The 15,696-nt window shown below is 43.2% G+C and overlaps 1 protein-coding gene and 1 long non-coding RNA gene across 4 annotated transcripts in view; one reads left to right on the forward strand and one right to left on the reverse strand.

The window, feature by feature from the left end:
* The window catches only part of LOC133545994 (uncharacterized), a 49,485-nt gene that overhangs the window by 33,042 nt on the left and 747 nt on the right, over nucleotides 1-15,696 (forward strand). For 2 of the 3 annotated variants that reach the window (XR_009804955.1, XR_009804956.1), the window contains exons 3-4: nucleotides 6,051-6,254; nucleotides 6,331-7,214. This is a non-coding gene — a long non-coding RNA (uncharacterized LOC133545994). Of the gene's footprint in view, nucleotides 1-6,050; nucleotides 6,255-6,330; nucleotides 7,215-15,696 lie in introns of those variants that run through there. The other variant, XR_009804957.1, reaches the window with a different exon arrangement.
* egf (epidermal growth factor) overlaps nucleotides 1-15,696 on the reverse strand; it is a 50,190-nt gene that overhangs the window by 13,779 nt on the left and 20,715 nt on the right. Inside the window, exons 8-18 of the mRNA XM_061891771.1 lie at nucleotides 13,009-13,131; nucleotides 12,756-12,881; nucleotides 12,552-12,688; nucleotides 6,784-6,941; nucleotides 6,610-6,714; nucleotides 6,312-6,529; nucleotides 6,054-6,221; nucleotides 5,844-5,978; nucleotides 3,399-3,524; nucleotides 1,249-1,371; nucleotides 1,025-1,184 (exon numbers count right to left, since the gene is read on the reverse strand). Coding sequence (XP_061747755.1) covers nucleotides 1,025-1,184; nucleotides 1,249-1,371; nucleotides 3,399-3,524; nucleotides 5,844-5,978; nucleotides 6,054-6,221; nucleotides 6,312-6,529; nucleotides 6,610-6,714; nucleotides 6,784-6,941; nucleotides 12,552-12,688; nucleotides 12,756-12,881; nucleotides 13,009-13,131 — 1,579 coding nt within the window. The remainder of the gene's footprint in view (nucleotides 1-1,024; nucleotides 1,185-1,248; nucleotides 1,372-3,398; nucleotides 3,525-5,843; nucleotides 5,979-6,053; nucleotides 6,222-6,311; nucleotides 6,530-6,609; nucleotides 6,715-6,783; nucleotides 6,942-12,551; nucleotides 12,689-12,755; nucleotides 12,882-13,008; nucleotides 13,132-15,696) is intronic.

Genomic DNA, 15,696 nt, shown 5'->3' on the forward strand with positions numbered 1-15,696 from the left:
CAATTTTTATTTTTGGGGTTTGGTTGCCTAATAAGTTGGTCTGCCGCTCCCTACCGACGTGTGTGTAAAATTGGGTGAGTTTTGAAGCATGTTAAGGGGGTCAAATTACAGCGCATAGGTGCGGAATAATAATAATAAAGAAAGAATAAAACGCACCAGTTTCAATAGGGTCCTTGGCCCATGGCAAAAGGACTCCACAGGAGTCCTTTTGCCATGGGCCAAGGACCCTAATTAAAGCTGCAAGCACATAGAAGGGGTAATTTTGAACTTCCTGTTGATTTTTGCTGAAGGATGTCAATAATTAAAATGTAGGTCTAAGTGAGACCTACATAGAAGTTTTTGTTTCATGTCTTTCCGGCATTCCTACTGGAAGTTACAAGCAATTTTGTTTGTGTTTTCTTCCTAGGAGCAGTTTTTGCTGTGTTTTTATTCAAAGATTGCGCTAGAGCGAAATTTTGAGTATTGGGATTTGTTTTTTTCATTAGATCGCAATTTTCGCCGGTCCTGATGTGTGCGCCAAGTTTGGTGAGTTTTGAAGCCTTTTGAGGGGGTCAAATTACAGCTCAAAGAGGCAAAAATAGCATTTTTTTGCGAAAATTTAGCTTTGAATGGGTTTTTGCTAAATTTTGGTTGACTTTTGCCCTAGAAAGTAAAATTATGAAATCTAGGTCAGGCTGATTACAAAAATAAGTACTAACCAAATATACTGTATCTGAGGGGACTCAATGATGAAAAATGATTGCACAAAAAATTATGTCGTGCGAAGATGAGCTGTATTAATAATTTTAAAAAGTGCAAATGAAAATACAGCTTTGATTTAGTCATAATTTTCGCACTTAAAATTCTCGATGACTTTCGCTCGAGACTTTTGTTTGAAATTGTCAATACTGCCACTATTTTGGCTTGAAGTTAACTGAGCTACACATATATGTACAGTGTGTGTGTATATATATATATATATATATATATATATATATATATATATATATATATATATATCTCAAAGTGTATACAGGTGAATTACTTGCAGGCGTAGGACTCCATCTCCGGAAAGTAGATGCAGACTCCCTGGTACAAGCAGTAAGATTCATGCGTGGGGGGGCAACTCTCCACAGAGTCACTATTTTGTGGTTTGACATCCGCAGGGCGACTCGTCATCACTAATGTCGGGGTGACATGTAGCGCTGAAATAATTTTGAAATAAAGGTTAAGATGACATCAATGTGACAAACTTTGACGCAGACACACCTTGACATGTCTGCCCGTTGCCATGGTATCCAGCCTGGCACTTGCAGAGGAAATCCCCCCCTGTGTTGAGGCACTCTGCGTTTTTGTCACAGTTGTGGGTCCCCAGTTCACACTCGTCCGTGTCTGGAATAGAGCAGAGGTAAAAAAGACGACATTTGTTAGAAGACACATTGGTAAGACAGCTTTAGGAGTGCACAAAAGAAGAAGAGCAGTCAGTATCTGATGTGCCTCACCTTGGCATAGGAGGACATGTTTAAAGGTCAGCAGCAACGTGAAAATAATTGACCTTTAACAATGGAGTTTTTATAAGTAAACATTATTGTGGATTGTAGCCGGGAACACCAACCTGCCATCTGCTTCATGATGCTGTGTAACAGGCGCTGCTCTGAAATTCCATCCATCCATCCATTTTTTACCGCTTATTCCCCTTCGGGGTCGCGGGGGGACTTTTAAAAAGACATGCATTATGGTCGTTACTTTACCAAAAAATAGATTTTAATTCCTGACAAAGTTACTCTTTAATACATGTTTTTAATTACTAGGGAAAGGATTAGTTCATTACTTAAAAAAAATAAATAAATAAATATCTTGCATAATGTTATTTTACTGTTATATTTTTTATTCTCATTGTTGCTTTTGATTTTTATTCTTATTATAATATTTTTCTATTTTGTTTCCATTTATACCCCCATTATTTACTTTTTACATTTTAAATTAGATCTCAATTCTGTACACTGCTGCTGGAATTTTAATTTTCCTGAGGGAACTCTCCTAAAGGAATCAATAATGTACCTTCTATCTATCTATCTATCTATCTATCTATCTATCTATCTATCCATCCATCTACTGTATCTATCTATCTATCTATCTATCCATCCATCCATCTACTGTATCTATCTATCTATCTATCTATCCATCCATCCATCTACTGTATCTATCTATCTATCTATCTATCCATCCATCCATCTACTGTATCTATCTATCCATCCATCTACTGTATCTATCTATCTCTCTATGTATCCATCCATCCATCCAGAGCAGCTTGCAAAGGGTTGCCTTAACTTAAGGCACACGTGTCGTGGTGTTTCTGTGATGATCTCATGGATGAGGTGGGATTCGCTGGTCTTAGCCTTTGGGGAGAGGGCCAGTTGTGGCTGCTTCTCGTCTGATGTTTGCCGGGGCCATGCCAGCGAAGACGGGCAATTGGTTTACTGGGGTGCCTCGCAGGCACCCGGAGACTGTCCGCAGGGCGCTGTTGAGGGCGACATCCGACTTCTTTACATGGGGGCTCTGGCACCAAACCGGGGCACAGTACTCGGCGGCTGAGAACATCAGGGCCAGCGTGGACATGTGCAGTGTCTTCGTCTTTGTTCCCCTTGTGGTGCCGGCTAGACGGTCCGACAGAGAGCCAGGGCACGCTGGATGGCGGCTAGGAGGCGGGGATGGCGAGCGAGCGGCAAGGCGGGCGTGTTGGGAGCAACGCCACAAACGAAATCAGGTGTGTGGATCGCGCATCTGTACACGAATAAGGTATCTCCTCTCGCTGTATAAAAGGGGAGAAGTAGGAGAGAACGGGGCTGGTGATGGTGCGGAGCGAGAGCAACACATACAACGACGAAAACGGAGAGCAAGAGGCAGACTGAAGTACGTGCAGCAGAGGGAGACGGGAGACGCAGCGGAGGAGCGACCCGACCGTAGACAAGGTTGTGTTGGAAAATAAAGCAAGTCAAACCTGCTGAGAGTGATGTCCTTCCTTGGTGGTCCCTGGAACCCGCAAGACGACGGCTTGAGACTGTCACAGCGGCGTATTAAGGTGGCACGGGCCCTTGTCTTTGCCTTGGCACTGTCCAGCTGTTGTTTGAATGTCAGTGTTCTGTCAAGCTTCACACCGAGGCACATGGGAACGGGCTGGGACTGTAACCGGGCATTATCCACCAGGATGTTCACCTCACGGGCTGCTTCCATGTTGTTGAGGTGGAACATTCGAGATGTTGTCTTACCCAGCGTTACTGCAGCTCAACGCGGAAGGCCTTACCACCGCTAAACTCAATGTCATTAAAAACAAGGCGACTATAGTTCATGCTGGTTTAACCGGGACAAAGACCTCATTTTAGATTCAGAACTACATTTTTTCCCCTCCCCACTCATACCTGAGACCATGTTGTCTGTGAACGTCCTCGGCTCCGCCTCCGCATAAGTGTGAGGTGTGCTCTCATCGTTTAGTGTGGTGTTGTTCGGTAGCGTTGTTGGATTAGCCAGCTTGTCGTTTGCATGTTCTAAAAAGGAATCAACCGTTGGTTAGCTTCTTTGTACACTTGTAAGGCTGTGTCCAAAGTGTATTCATGATCATAACCTGTACTGTGAATACAGTACTTATGCTGTAAGTCTTTGCTGTCGTCCAGCATTCTGTTTTCGTTTACTTTGCGGCCAGTTCAGTTTTAGTTTCGTTTTGTATAGCCTTCCCTAAACTTCAATGCCTTTTCTTAGCGGCACTCACCTTTTTGTTTATTTTTGGTTTAAGCATTAGACACCTTTTTACCTGCACCATGCCTCCCGCTGTCGTCTGTATATTGTGATCACGACAAACCATGTTCCCGACATCTACAAAGCAATTAGCTACCTGCTCCCACCTACTGATATGGAAGAGTATTACACAATTAATCTCCACAGACTCTCAACAAGGGCACATTTGTGGATTATAATTACTGGTTTGAAAGAAATATTTTTTACCCAACTAGGTGAAATTATATAGTCTCCCACGGCACACCAGCCTGTATCTCACTGTACACTAGTGTGCCGCGGCACAGTGGTTGAAAAACACTGATTTACATCACATTATGCAGTTGACACGCACAAATATGTTGTGAATCAATCCATGTCATTGAGTGCTGTAAGCAATGAAAACAAGAAATGGGGAATTCGAGGTGGGTAGAATAGCCAGAAATTGTACTCAAGTAAGAGTACTGTTACTTTAGAGATGTATTACTCAAGTAAAAGTAAGGAGTTGTCACCCAAATATTTACTTGACTAAAAGTATTTTGTGAATAAAATACTCAAGTTCTGAGTAACTGATGAGTAACCTGTTCCTTTAATGTAATGCACAAAAACATAAAAATAGCAATGAACAAATTCAGAGCCGGGAATGTCTCTTAAGCAACTAAAACAATAATATATATTAAATAATATATATTTGGTTTTACTCTGCATTGAAAAAAAAAATGAAAATGAATTTTACCTTTGCAAGCTCATTATACTATTGGCTAAGTTTTATATTCATAAATGTAAGTTTCTCAATACCCGACCTGTTTTTTGTGCCTTTAAAAAAGATTTCGAACTCTACATTAAAACACTCTACCTCTAACAAGCAAACAGCTGTGAAAATGATGATGCTGTGTTCCAAATTTAAGTTATTTACTGAGATTGAGTGAGCCTATGGCTTTGCACTTTGTTTATTTTCCATCCATCCATTTTCTACCGCTTATTCCCTTTCGGGGTCGCGGGGGGCGCTGGCGCCTATCTCAGCTACAATCGGGCGGAAGGCAGGGTACACCCTGGACAAGTCGCCACCTCATCACAGGGCCAACACAGATAGACAGACAACATTCACACTCACATTCACACACTAGGGCCAATATATATATTTTTTTCCATTCTATTTTAGTTACTTTGAATTTACAACCCTCTGCCGCTGTTTTGTACGTTTTTTATACCGTTTTTTTTTTACTGTTTTTGTACTTACTTTGATTATTATTTTCAACTGTTTTTGTAAATGTTGAAATTTATAAATAAAGGTTTGAATAAAAAGTGTGCAGTTAATCATGTGACTGCCTGGCTCTGTTTGATTGGTGAAACAGAGTCAAACGTCACCAGTGACTGCATTTGATTGGTGAAACGCAGGCATGTGATAGATCCTACTTTGAAGGTCTGTCTGACAAACCAAACCAAACTAAGCTTGCATTAACAGATTGATAAAAATCAGTAGCGAGTAGTGAGCTGAATGTTGATAAATGGAGCGGAGTAAAAGTAGCGTTTCTTCTCTATAAATATACAAAAGTAAAAGTATGTTGCATTAAAATTACTCTTAGAAGTACAATTTATCCCAAAAGTTACTCAAGTAGATGTAACAGAGTAAATGTAGCGTGTTACTACCCACCTCTGGTGAAAATCAACACACTTGGAGACACGTTTGCAAACAGCAATGACATTGAATAGTCACACTGCTTCATTTTCTATGTCCCATTCAGTTCATGATAACTGCTGCTTCAATGTCAGGCTTAGCTTTTAGCAGATTTTCCCTATTTTTCCTCCAGACAGCATTTGGTGACTTCAAACAACTACGGATTGATTCACGCTGGTTTTCGCCCTTCGAAGGGTACTGGAAAAAACTGGAAAATTGATCTGGAAAGTCCTTGAATTTGGCCATGGATGAGGTGTACAACCTCTGGATATAAATAAAGTGGATTGGATTATTTCACAGCGGCGATAAAAAGATAATGTTGACTTCTGGCCAACTATGAACGGAACTTGTTTGTTCGTGGTATCAACCACGGAACTATAAATGTGCCGAAGGACGTGAGGGCACGATCAAAACTAACCAGCTGCTTTCGGCGAGCAACTTTTCCCATCAGCTGCCAGCGTGAAACGTGATGGACAGGAACAGCGGGCGAATCCCAGCCTGCTTTCACACAGCTGGGCGCAGCCTCCATTTTGGTGCAGGCAAACATCTGCACCTGAGCAGAAGGTGGTAGATTAGATCGAGTAGTGCTTTCCAGTCTGTGAAACCGCTCTCTGTTGTCTTGCAGTACCTGGTTTGGCAAGCGGATGCACCACCGTCACGGACGCGGGTTGGAGCAGGTTGCCATGGAGATGTCGCAGCTCCCTCCCGGCCCTCTTGTGCACGCTGGTTAGCTGCTGGTGCTCCCTGTCCACCACCCACAACCTGTCCTCAAACACGGCCAAGTCGAAAGGCCGGCCTGGGAAAAATGAGGCCAGTGATTTGACGTTAGGTACCTTTTTTTTTTTGATTGACACCATCAGCCAGAGGGAAGTGGAGAAAACCTCACCTACTTGGTTCTCTAACAGGATCCGTCGGTCAGAACCATCCAGCGCGGACGTCTCCACCCTTGTCCCGTCGCACCAGAACAGGCGGTCCTCCGTGAAGTCGACCGTCAGACCTCCGGGCGACACAAGGTCGGTGCTTGCGATCACCGCGCGGTCCGTCCCGTCCAGATTAGACGTTTCCACCTTCGGGTGTAGTCCGATATCCGCCCAGAACAACTTCCTCAAAAAAGACACCGAGTGTAGATATACAGTATATATTTTTGTCTTTTAAAAAGACAGGAGAAAAGTGGTCAAACTGACTTTTCCAGAGGATGGACTGCGATCGATGTGGGTTGGTCAAGTCCGTCACTCAGAAGCGTTGTTCTGTTGAGTCCATCCAAGGTACTGCTGACCACTGATGACTGGCTGCAAGTGGAAAACCAGGTCTTATTAACAAGAACTGAATTCACACCTCAATACAAACATGTAGGGCACCTGGTAGACCTTGTCACAGTCCAGTACAGTTTGCGATTGATCCAGTCCAAAGCCAATCTGTTGTTCAGGCCCAGACCTTCAGAGATAAGACTTCTTCTAGACCCACCGTTCATATCGATCCGTTCAATTGTCTTCTGGGAAGTGCTGGCAAAGTATACCTTTTAAAATGCATTAAAGACACACAAGTCAAGTCTATTGACATCTAAAAATGTTACACAAACTATATTTTTTTGAAATGCCAGCCCTCTAATAGTAAACAAAACTCAACACATTTGTGCAAAGGCAAGCACAGATCATTGATTTATTTGAATTGTCCACTAGATGCCGCTATATCCCCACATATCAACTGAACATTTGAGCTCATAAACCACAGGGATGTTCAAAGTTTGCTTTATTTGCACATACCATCCATCCATTTCCTACCGCTTATTCCCTTTTGGTGCCTATCTCAGCTACAATCGGGCGGAAGGCGGTGTACACCCTGGACAAGTCGCCACCTCATCGCAGGCCCAACACAGATACACAGACAACATTCACACTCACATTCACACCCTGGGGCCAATTTAGTGTTGCCAATCAACCTATCCCCAGGTGCATGTATTACCGTTGTAGAAATAAGATGTTAAATAAAATGCAATTTTTTTTTTAAAAATAGCGCAAAAAGGCATACATTAAAGAGAAAAAGCTGAATATTTTTGTGACAATGCTTATATATTTAAAAAAAAATGCATTACTTTTTCCTTTTCAGAAATGTATACAAAAATAGTGTCAAAATAAAATTATCAAACGCAATGCAAAAATTGGTGAAAAATAGAGGAAAAAGACACACATTGGAGACAAAAAGCTGAATATTTTGTGAGAAAGTATATATATTTTTTTCAAACATTGATTACTTTTTGCTTTTCAGAAATGTATATAAAAATAGTGTCAAAATAAAATGATAAAACACAATGCAAAAATGGGTGAAAAACAGAAGAAAAAGACGCACATTAAAGAAAAAAAGCTTAATATTTTGTGACAAAGCATATATATATATATATTTTTTAAATAAATTAGTTTTTCCTTTTCAGAAATGTATACAGAAATAGTGTCAAAATAAAATAATAAAAAGGAATGCAACAATGGGTTAAAACTAGAACAAAAACCACAATTTAAAGACCTAGATGTTTTAAAACAAAGCTTATACATTTTGAAAGATAATCCTAGTTTTAATTTTTTTTAATTTTTAGAAATACATGTACAAATATCAGTGTTCTGCCAAAATAAAATTATAAAAATAAATGCCAAAATCGGCAAAAATAGAGCAAAAAGGCGCACATAAAAGAGAAGAAGCTGAATATTTTGTGACAAAGCTTATATATAATTTAAAATACATTAGTTTTCCTTTTCAGAAATGTATACAGAAATATCAGTTTTTGGCCCAAATAAAATGGTAAAAAAAAAAAAAAGCAAAAATGTTTAAAAATAGAGCAAAAAGGCACACTTTAAAGAGAAAAAGCTGGATATTTTGTGACAAAAATCATATATATTTTTTAAATACAATTATTTTTTTCCTTGTCAGAAATGTATATAACAAAACCGGTGTTTTGCCAAAATAAAATGATAAAAAACAATGAAAAAATGGGTGAAAAATAAGAGCAAAAAAAAGCACAATTTAAAGAGAAAAAGCTTGATATTTTAAAACGAAGATTATACATTTTAAAATATACACCTCGTGTTTTTTTTCTTTCAAAAATATGTATAAAAATATCAGTGTTCCTCTGTAATAAAATTATTTGAAAAAATGGATGAAAAATTTATCAAAAAGGTAACATTTGTAGATTAAAAGATTGATAATTTAAAACAGAGTTTATACATTTGAAAATATAGATTTATTTTCAGAAATGTATACAAAATATCAATATTCCTCTACAATAAAATTATTGCAACAAATGCAAAAATAGGTATAACATTTGAGCCAAAAGGTACACTTTATAGATTAAAATGTTGGTCTTTTAAAAAAAAGCTTATACATTTGAAAATATGCATTAATATTTTCTATACAGAAATAGACATAAAAAATACCAGTGTTTCTCAAAAATAAAATGATTTTAAAAAAATACAGAAATTGCTGTCAAATAGAGCAAAAAGGCACAATTTAAAGAGGAAAGTCTTCATCTTTTGAAACAAAACTTATACATTTACAAGTTATAAAAAAAAAATAGTATTTCCTTTTCATAGAATTATATAAAAATATCGTGTTCCTCCGCATCTTTTCATATTTAAGTATTCGGCCCATGGTGGAAAAGGTGTAAACACCCTTGGCAGTACAGAGCAGCACCTGGCTAAATTGGGGCCCGAAGCAGAATTTTATTTGACGGCGGACCCCGTTACAATTTTTTTCACACTTTTTTAATTATGTAAACAAGTCTTATAATTTATTAAATCAGACTTTAATTCAATTAATGCATTTTTGTACTAAAACAAACGACTGGGAAATGAACTGTGAAATAGTTTATTTTTTCGTTCGAAATAACAAACCTAACCAAATTAACGTCCATCCATCCATCCATCATCTTCCGCTTATCCGAGGTCGGGTCGCGGGGGCAGCAGCCTAAGCAGGGAAGCCCAGATTTCCCTATCTCCAGCCACTTCGTCTAGCTCTTCCCGGGGGATCCCGAGGCGTTCCCAGGCCAGCCGGGAGACATAGTCTTTCCAACGTGTCCTGGGTCTTCCCCGTGGCATCCTACCAGCTGGACGTGCCCTAAACACATCCCTAGGGAGGCGTTCGGGTGGCATCCTGACCAGATGCCCGAACCACCTCATCTGGCTCCTCTCGATGTGGAGGAGCAGCGGCTTTACGTTGAGCTCCTCCCGGATGGCAGAGCTTCTCACCCTATCTCTAAGGGAGAGACCCGCCACACGGCGGAGGAAACTCATTTCGGCCGCTTGTACCCGTGATCTTATCCTTTCGGTCATGACCCAAAGCTCATGACCATAGGTGAGGATGGGAACGTAGATCGACCGGTAAATTGAGAGCTTTGCCTTCCGGCTCAGCTCCTTCTTCACCACAACGGATCGATACAACGTCCGCATTACTGAAGACGCCGCACCGATCCGCCTGTCGATCTCACGATCCACTCTTTCCCCACTCGTGAACAAGACTCCTAGGTACTTGAACTCCTCCACTTGGGGCAGGGTCTCCTCCCCAACCCGGAGATGGCACTCCACCCTTTTCCGGGCGAGAACCATGGACTCGGACTTGGAGGTGCTGATTCTCATTCCGGTCGCTTCACACTCGGCTGCGAACCGATCCAGTGAGAGCTGAAGATCCCGGCCAGATGAAGCCATCAGGACTACATCATCTGCAAAAAGCAGAGACCTAATCCCGTGGCCACCAAACCGGAACCCCTCAACGCCTTGACTGCGCCTAGAAATTCTGTCCATAAAAGTTATGAACAGAATCGGTGACAAAGGACAGCCTTGGCGGAGTCCAACCTTCACTGGAAACGTGTCCGACTTACTGCCAGCAATGCGGACCAAGCTCTGGCACTGATCATACAGGGAGCGGACTGCCACAATAAGACATTCCGATACCCCATACTCTCTGAGCACTCCCCACAGGACTTCCCGAGGGACACGGTCAAATGCCTTCTCCAAGTCCACAAAGCACATGTAGACTGGTTGGGCAAACTCCCATGCACCCTCAAGAACCCTGCCGAGAGTATAGAGCTGGTCCACAGTTCCACGACCAGGACGAAAACCACACTGTTCCTCCTGAATCCGAGGTTCGACTATCCGGCGAAGCCTCCTCTCCAGTACACCTGAATAAACCTTACCGGGAAGGCTGAGGAGTGTGATCCCACGATAGTTGGAACACACCCTCCGGTCCCCCTTCTTAAAGAGAGGGACCACCACCCCGGTCTGCCAATCCAGAGGTACCGCCCCCGATGTCCACGCGATGCTGCAAAGTCTTGTCAACCAAGACAGCCCCACAGCATCCAGAGCCTTAAGGAACTCCGGGCGGATCTCATCCACCCCCAGGGCCTTGCCACCGAGGAGCTTTTTAACTACCTCAGCGACCTCAGCCCCAGAAATAGGAGAGTCCACTACAGATTCCCCAGGCACCGCTTCCTCAAAGAAAGACGTGTTGGTGGGATTGAGGAGGTCTTCGAAGTATTCCCTCCACCGATCCACAACATCCGCAGTCGAAGTCAGCAGAACACCATCCGCACCATACACGGTGTTGATAGTGCACTGCTTCCCCTTCCTGAGGCGCCTAATGGTGGTCCAGAATCGCTTCGAAGCCGTCCGGAAGTCGTTTTCCATGGCTTCCCCGAACTCTTCCCATGTCCGAGTTTTTGCCTCCGCGACCGCTAAAGCTGCGCACCGCTTGGCCCGTCTGTACCCGTCCACTGCCTCCGGAGTCCTATGAGCCAAAAGAACCCGATAGGACTCCTTCTTCAGCTTGACGGCATCCCTCACTGCTGGTGTCCACCAACGGGTTCTGGGATTACCGCCACGACAGGCACCAACAACCTTGCGGCCACAGCTCCAATCAGCCGCCTCGACAATAGAGGTTCGAAACATGGTCCACTCGGACTCAATGTCCCGCACCTCCCTCGTGACATGTTCAAAGTTCTCCCGGAGGTGTGAATTGAAACTCTCTCTGACAGGAGACTCTGCCAGACGTTCCCAGCAGACCCTCACAATGCGCTTGGGCCTGCCAGGTCTGTCCGGCATCCTCCCCCACCATCGCAGCCAACTCACCACCAGGTGGTGATCGGTAGAAAGCTCCGCCCCTCTCTTCACCCGAGTGTCCAAAACATAAGGCCGCAAATCCGATGACACAACTACAAAGTCGATCATGGAACTGCGGCCTAGGGTGTCCTGGTGCCAAGTGCACATATGGACACCCTTATGTTTGAACATGGTGTTTGTCATCGACAAACTGTGACGAGCACAAAAGTCCAATAACAAAACACCACTCGGGTTTAGATCCGGGCGACCATTCTTCCCAATCACGCCTCTCCAGGTTTCACTGTCGTTGCCAACATGAGCGTTGAAGTCTCCCAGTAGGACAAGGGAATCACCCGGAGGAGCACTTTCCAGTACTCCCTCGAGTGTACCCAAAAAGGGTGGGTATTCTGAACTGCTGTTTGGTGCGTAAGCACAAACAACAGTCAGGACCCGTCCCCCCACCCGAAGGCGAAGGGAAGCTACCCTCTCGTCCACTGGGTTGAACTCAAACGTACAGGCTTTGAGCCGGGGGGCAACCAGAATTGCCACCCCAGCCCGTCGCCTCTCACTGCCGGCAACGCCAGAGTGGAAGAGGGTCCAGTCCCTCTCGAGAGAACTGGTTCCAGAGCCCTTGCTGTGCGTCGAGGTGAGTCCGACTATATCCAGCCGGAACTTCTCTACCTCGCGCACTAGCTCAGGCTCCTTCCCCCCCAGTGAGGTGACGTTCCACGTCCCAAGAGCTAGCTTCTGTAGCCGAGGATCGGACCGCCAAGTGCCCTGCCTTCGGCTGCCGCCCAGCTCACAATGCACCCGACCTCTATGGCCCCTGCTATGGGTGGTGAGCCCATTGGAGCAAATTAACGTCAATTTGCAAATTTATCTGACACCACTGGGGATCACACCTGTCCCCTTGCTAGACTCACACTATCAGTGACGGAGCAGGAATGAGCTGTGAATACATTTGTGGTTGTGTGTCACATGAAGCGCCCTGATTTACTGTGTTTTTCAAATACTGCAGAGGTAGAACATAGTAGAGGAGTGGTTCTTACATTGTTGTGCACAGGGTCATAGTCCACAGATACGATCGCTCCTCTGGGCTCCTCGGCAATGACATGACCCTCGGTGCCATCCGTATTTAACCGGTAGACGCCCACCAGACTGGCGACGAGCAGATATGGCGGTGGTCCTGTTAGGGAAGATAAAAAAACACGAGTGTTTACTTGTTTCCAGCAAGTGATGATAAGACTACTCACCTGAGGCAATGCACTGCTTGTTGTCTCGATGGAGCTGGTAGCCTGGCAGACACGCACACTGCCACCTAGTGGCTGCTACTGGTGTGCACAGCTGGCTGCAGCCCCCTCTGTCTGCAGACGTGCAGCCTGCGACAACACAAATAACACTAGTTTCTGGTTTTGTAATCTCCATTATGTAAACATTCTATTGTAAGTTTTTTTGCACTTCATTCAAAATACAAGTGTTGATGCGTTTTATTCAGAAAGTGCGTACCTGTACAGGTCTGCCCATCCTCCTGCAATACGGACCCTTTCGGGCAAACACACACTGGACCCTCGTCTGTTGCCAGGCAACCGTGACCACACTCTGTGGTGCCGCCTTCACAGGTTGTGATCTCTGATTTAAAGAAGGATTCGAAGGGGGGGGTAAAAAAAAAAATCACAAGCAGGCCAAATTAGTACTTCATTAAGGTTGCTAAAAATACACCGAGTACATGTGAGCACGTGTGTTGCCTGTCCAATTGGCAACAAGCTCCTTATGTGCCGCTCCAGTAAAATCCCTGCATGAAGTCCGCTGTAATCCCATCGAAATAGGTGAAAGTGTGGGGGGGGGGGGGGTGAGAGTGATTCATTCGCTCACAGGGCAATTACATCTTGTCACGTGTTCAGTTATAGAAAATATACTTTAAAAAAGGCATTGCTATATTTCTCTTCTATGATAAAATTGTCAAACTGTTCCCGTCTGTCTATTGCTTTTTAATGCAAAGTGTCCTGATCTGATATCGGTCTGATATCAGCAGAAAAAACTAATAATACCTTGCTTTAAACATCTCCGATATAGGGCTGGGGCGATATGGCCTTTTTTGATATCTCGATAGTTTTAGGCCATGTCACGATACACCATATATATCGCCATATTTTTCCTTAGCCTTGAATGAACACTTGATGCATATAATCACAGCAGTATGATGATTCTGTGTGTCTACATTCAAACAGTCTTCATACTGCATTAATATTTGCTATTTTAAAATTTCCATGCTGGGAAGAAAATCACAGCTAAGTTAATTGACCCGAATTGTATTTCTGAAACCGTTATTAAGCAGTGGCACAAACATTCATGTCATTTCCTCACATTCCCACACTGGGGTCCAAATGTGTGATTTACATAACTAAGGCGTTCCTCAAAGCACCACTTTAAGTCCTCTTTTTAATTTTTGTTTTTCGAAATGTGTTTCTGTAACGATTGGATTGGATTGGATTTTTGGGGGTGAATGTGGAAATAGTGTCAAAGCGCTTTGATTACCTTGAAGGTAGAAAAGCGTTTGTAATGACTGATTGATTGATACTTTTATTAGTAGATTGCACAGTACAGTACATATTCCGTACAATTGACCACTAAATGGTAACACCCCAATAAGTTTTTCAACTTGTTTAAGTCGGGGTCCACGTTAATCAATTCATGTATTTCTCTAGCAATGATCATGTGGTATTTTGAAAGGTAATCATTGAAGTTGGACATCACCGAAGGCCAAGGTGGTAAATGCATGAAATATACTGAATAAGACTGTTGGGGAAGGGAGACATTTCGGACTCCAGTCCTTAACTTTTTGGAATTGTGGCCCCCAAAACACTTTAGTTGAATATCCCTGAATTTGTGTTTTTCATACCTAACATTGTCCTCTGTGTGAATAATTGCACTTGATCAAACCTTCTCTATCATTCCACACTAGGAAATATTACAAGTTTGTACGATTCCTGCTGATATCAAATGAACTTCTTGAAGTTATTTATTTTCTCATCAGTTTGTTAGTTTTTTCCACACCGGAGCTGGGCAGAGGTGGTCTGCTAAACAGCTTAGACCATGGGTGTCAAACTCTGGCCCGACGTTGAATTTAATTTGGCCCTAGAGGCAATATCAAATTAACAGAGCTGGCCCGCCGCTGTAACACCGCATTCACCACTAATACTCATACTCGTCAACCCTCCCGATTTTCCCGGGAGACTCCCGAAGTTCAGTGCCCCTCCCAAATTTCTCCCGATTTCCACCCGGACAATAATATTGGTTGCGGGCCGTAAAAGCACTGCCTATGGCGTTCTCTACATGTCGCCACGTCCGCTTTTCCTCCATACAAACAGCGTGCCGGCCCACTCACATAATATATGCGGCTCATACACACACACACACACAAGTGTATGCAAGGCATACTTGGTCAACAGCCATACAGGTCACACTGAGGTTGGCCGTATAAACAACTTTAACACTGTTACAAATATACGCCAGACGTGAACCCACAGCAAACAAGAATGACAAACACATTTCAGGAGAACATCCGCACCGTAAAACAACATAAACAAAACTGAACAAATACCCAGAACCCCTTGCATCACTAACTCTTCCGGGACGCTACAATATACATCCCCGCTAGCACCAAACCCTTCCCCAACTCAAACCCGCCGTCGAAAAGAGGCAGTCAATTTGTATTTTTATTTTATTTGATATGATATTGATATTTTTTAATTATTATTATTTAAAACTGGATTTTGCATGTCACTATACAGTTATATAAGCCTTGCTTGGTCAATATTCAATGCAAAACTTGTTTGGGTCCCTATTAAAGGATTAATTTGTTCAACCTCGGCCCGCGACTTCGTTCAGTTTAAAATTTAGGCCCACTCTGTATTTGAGTTTGACACCCCTGGCTTAGACTGTCACAGCTGCTGGTCAAATATGTTCCTTATCGCAAATGTCACCACATCTTCTAATCTCTTTGTCTTTGTTAAGCCTTCCTCTTCTCCTAACTGCGGAGATTTAAGATTAGGGGGAGAAGTAGCAGAACGTGCTCCTCGGGTCCGGTCAACTATTGCAGACAGGTAAAGACAACAACAAGCTGAGCACCTGCAGAGAGCTTTGTGAAAAGAAACAACTTGAGAATAAATGTGTCGAAAAGATTCTGGACATTGA

Source organism: Nerophis ophidion, linkage group LG29, assembly GCF_033978795.1.
Source record: "Nerophis ophidion isolate RoL-2023_Sa linkage group LG29, RoL_Noph_v1.0, whole genome shotgun sequence".
Classification (NCBI taxonomy): domain Eukaryota; kingdom Metazoa; phylum Chordata; class Actinopteri; order Syngnathiformes; family Syngnathidae; genus Nerophis; species Nerophis ophidion.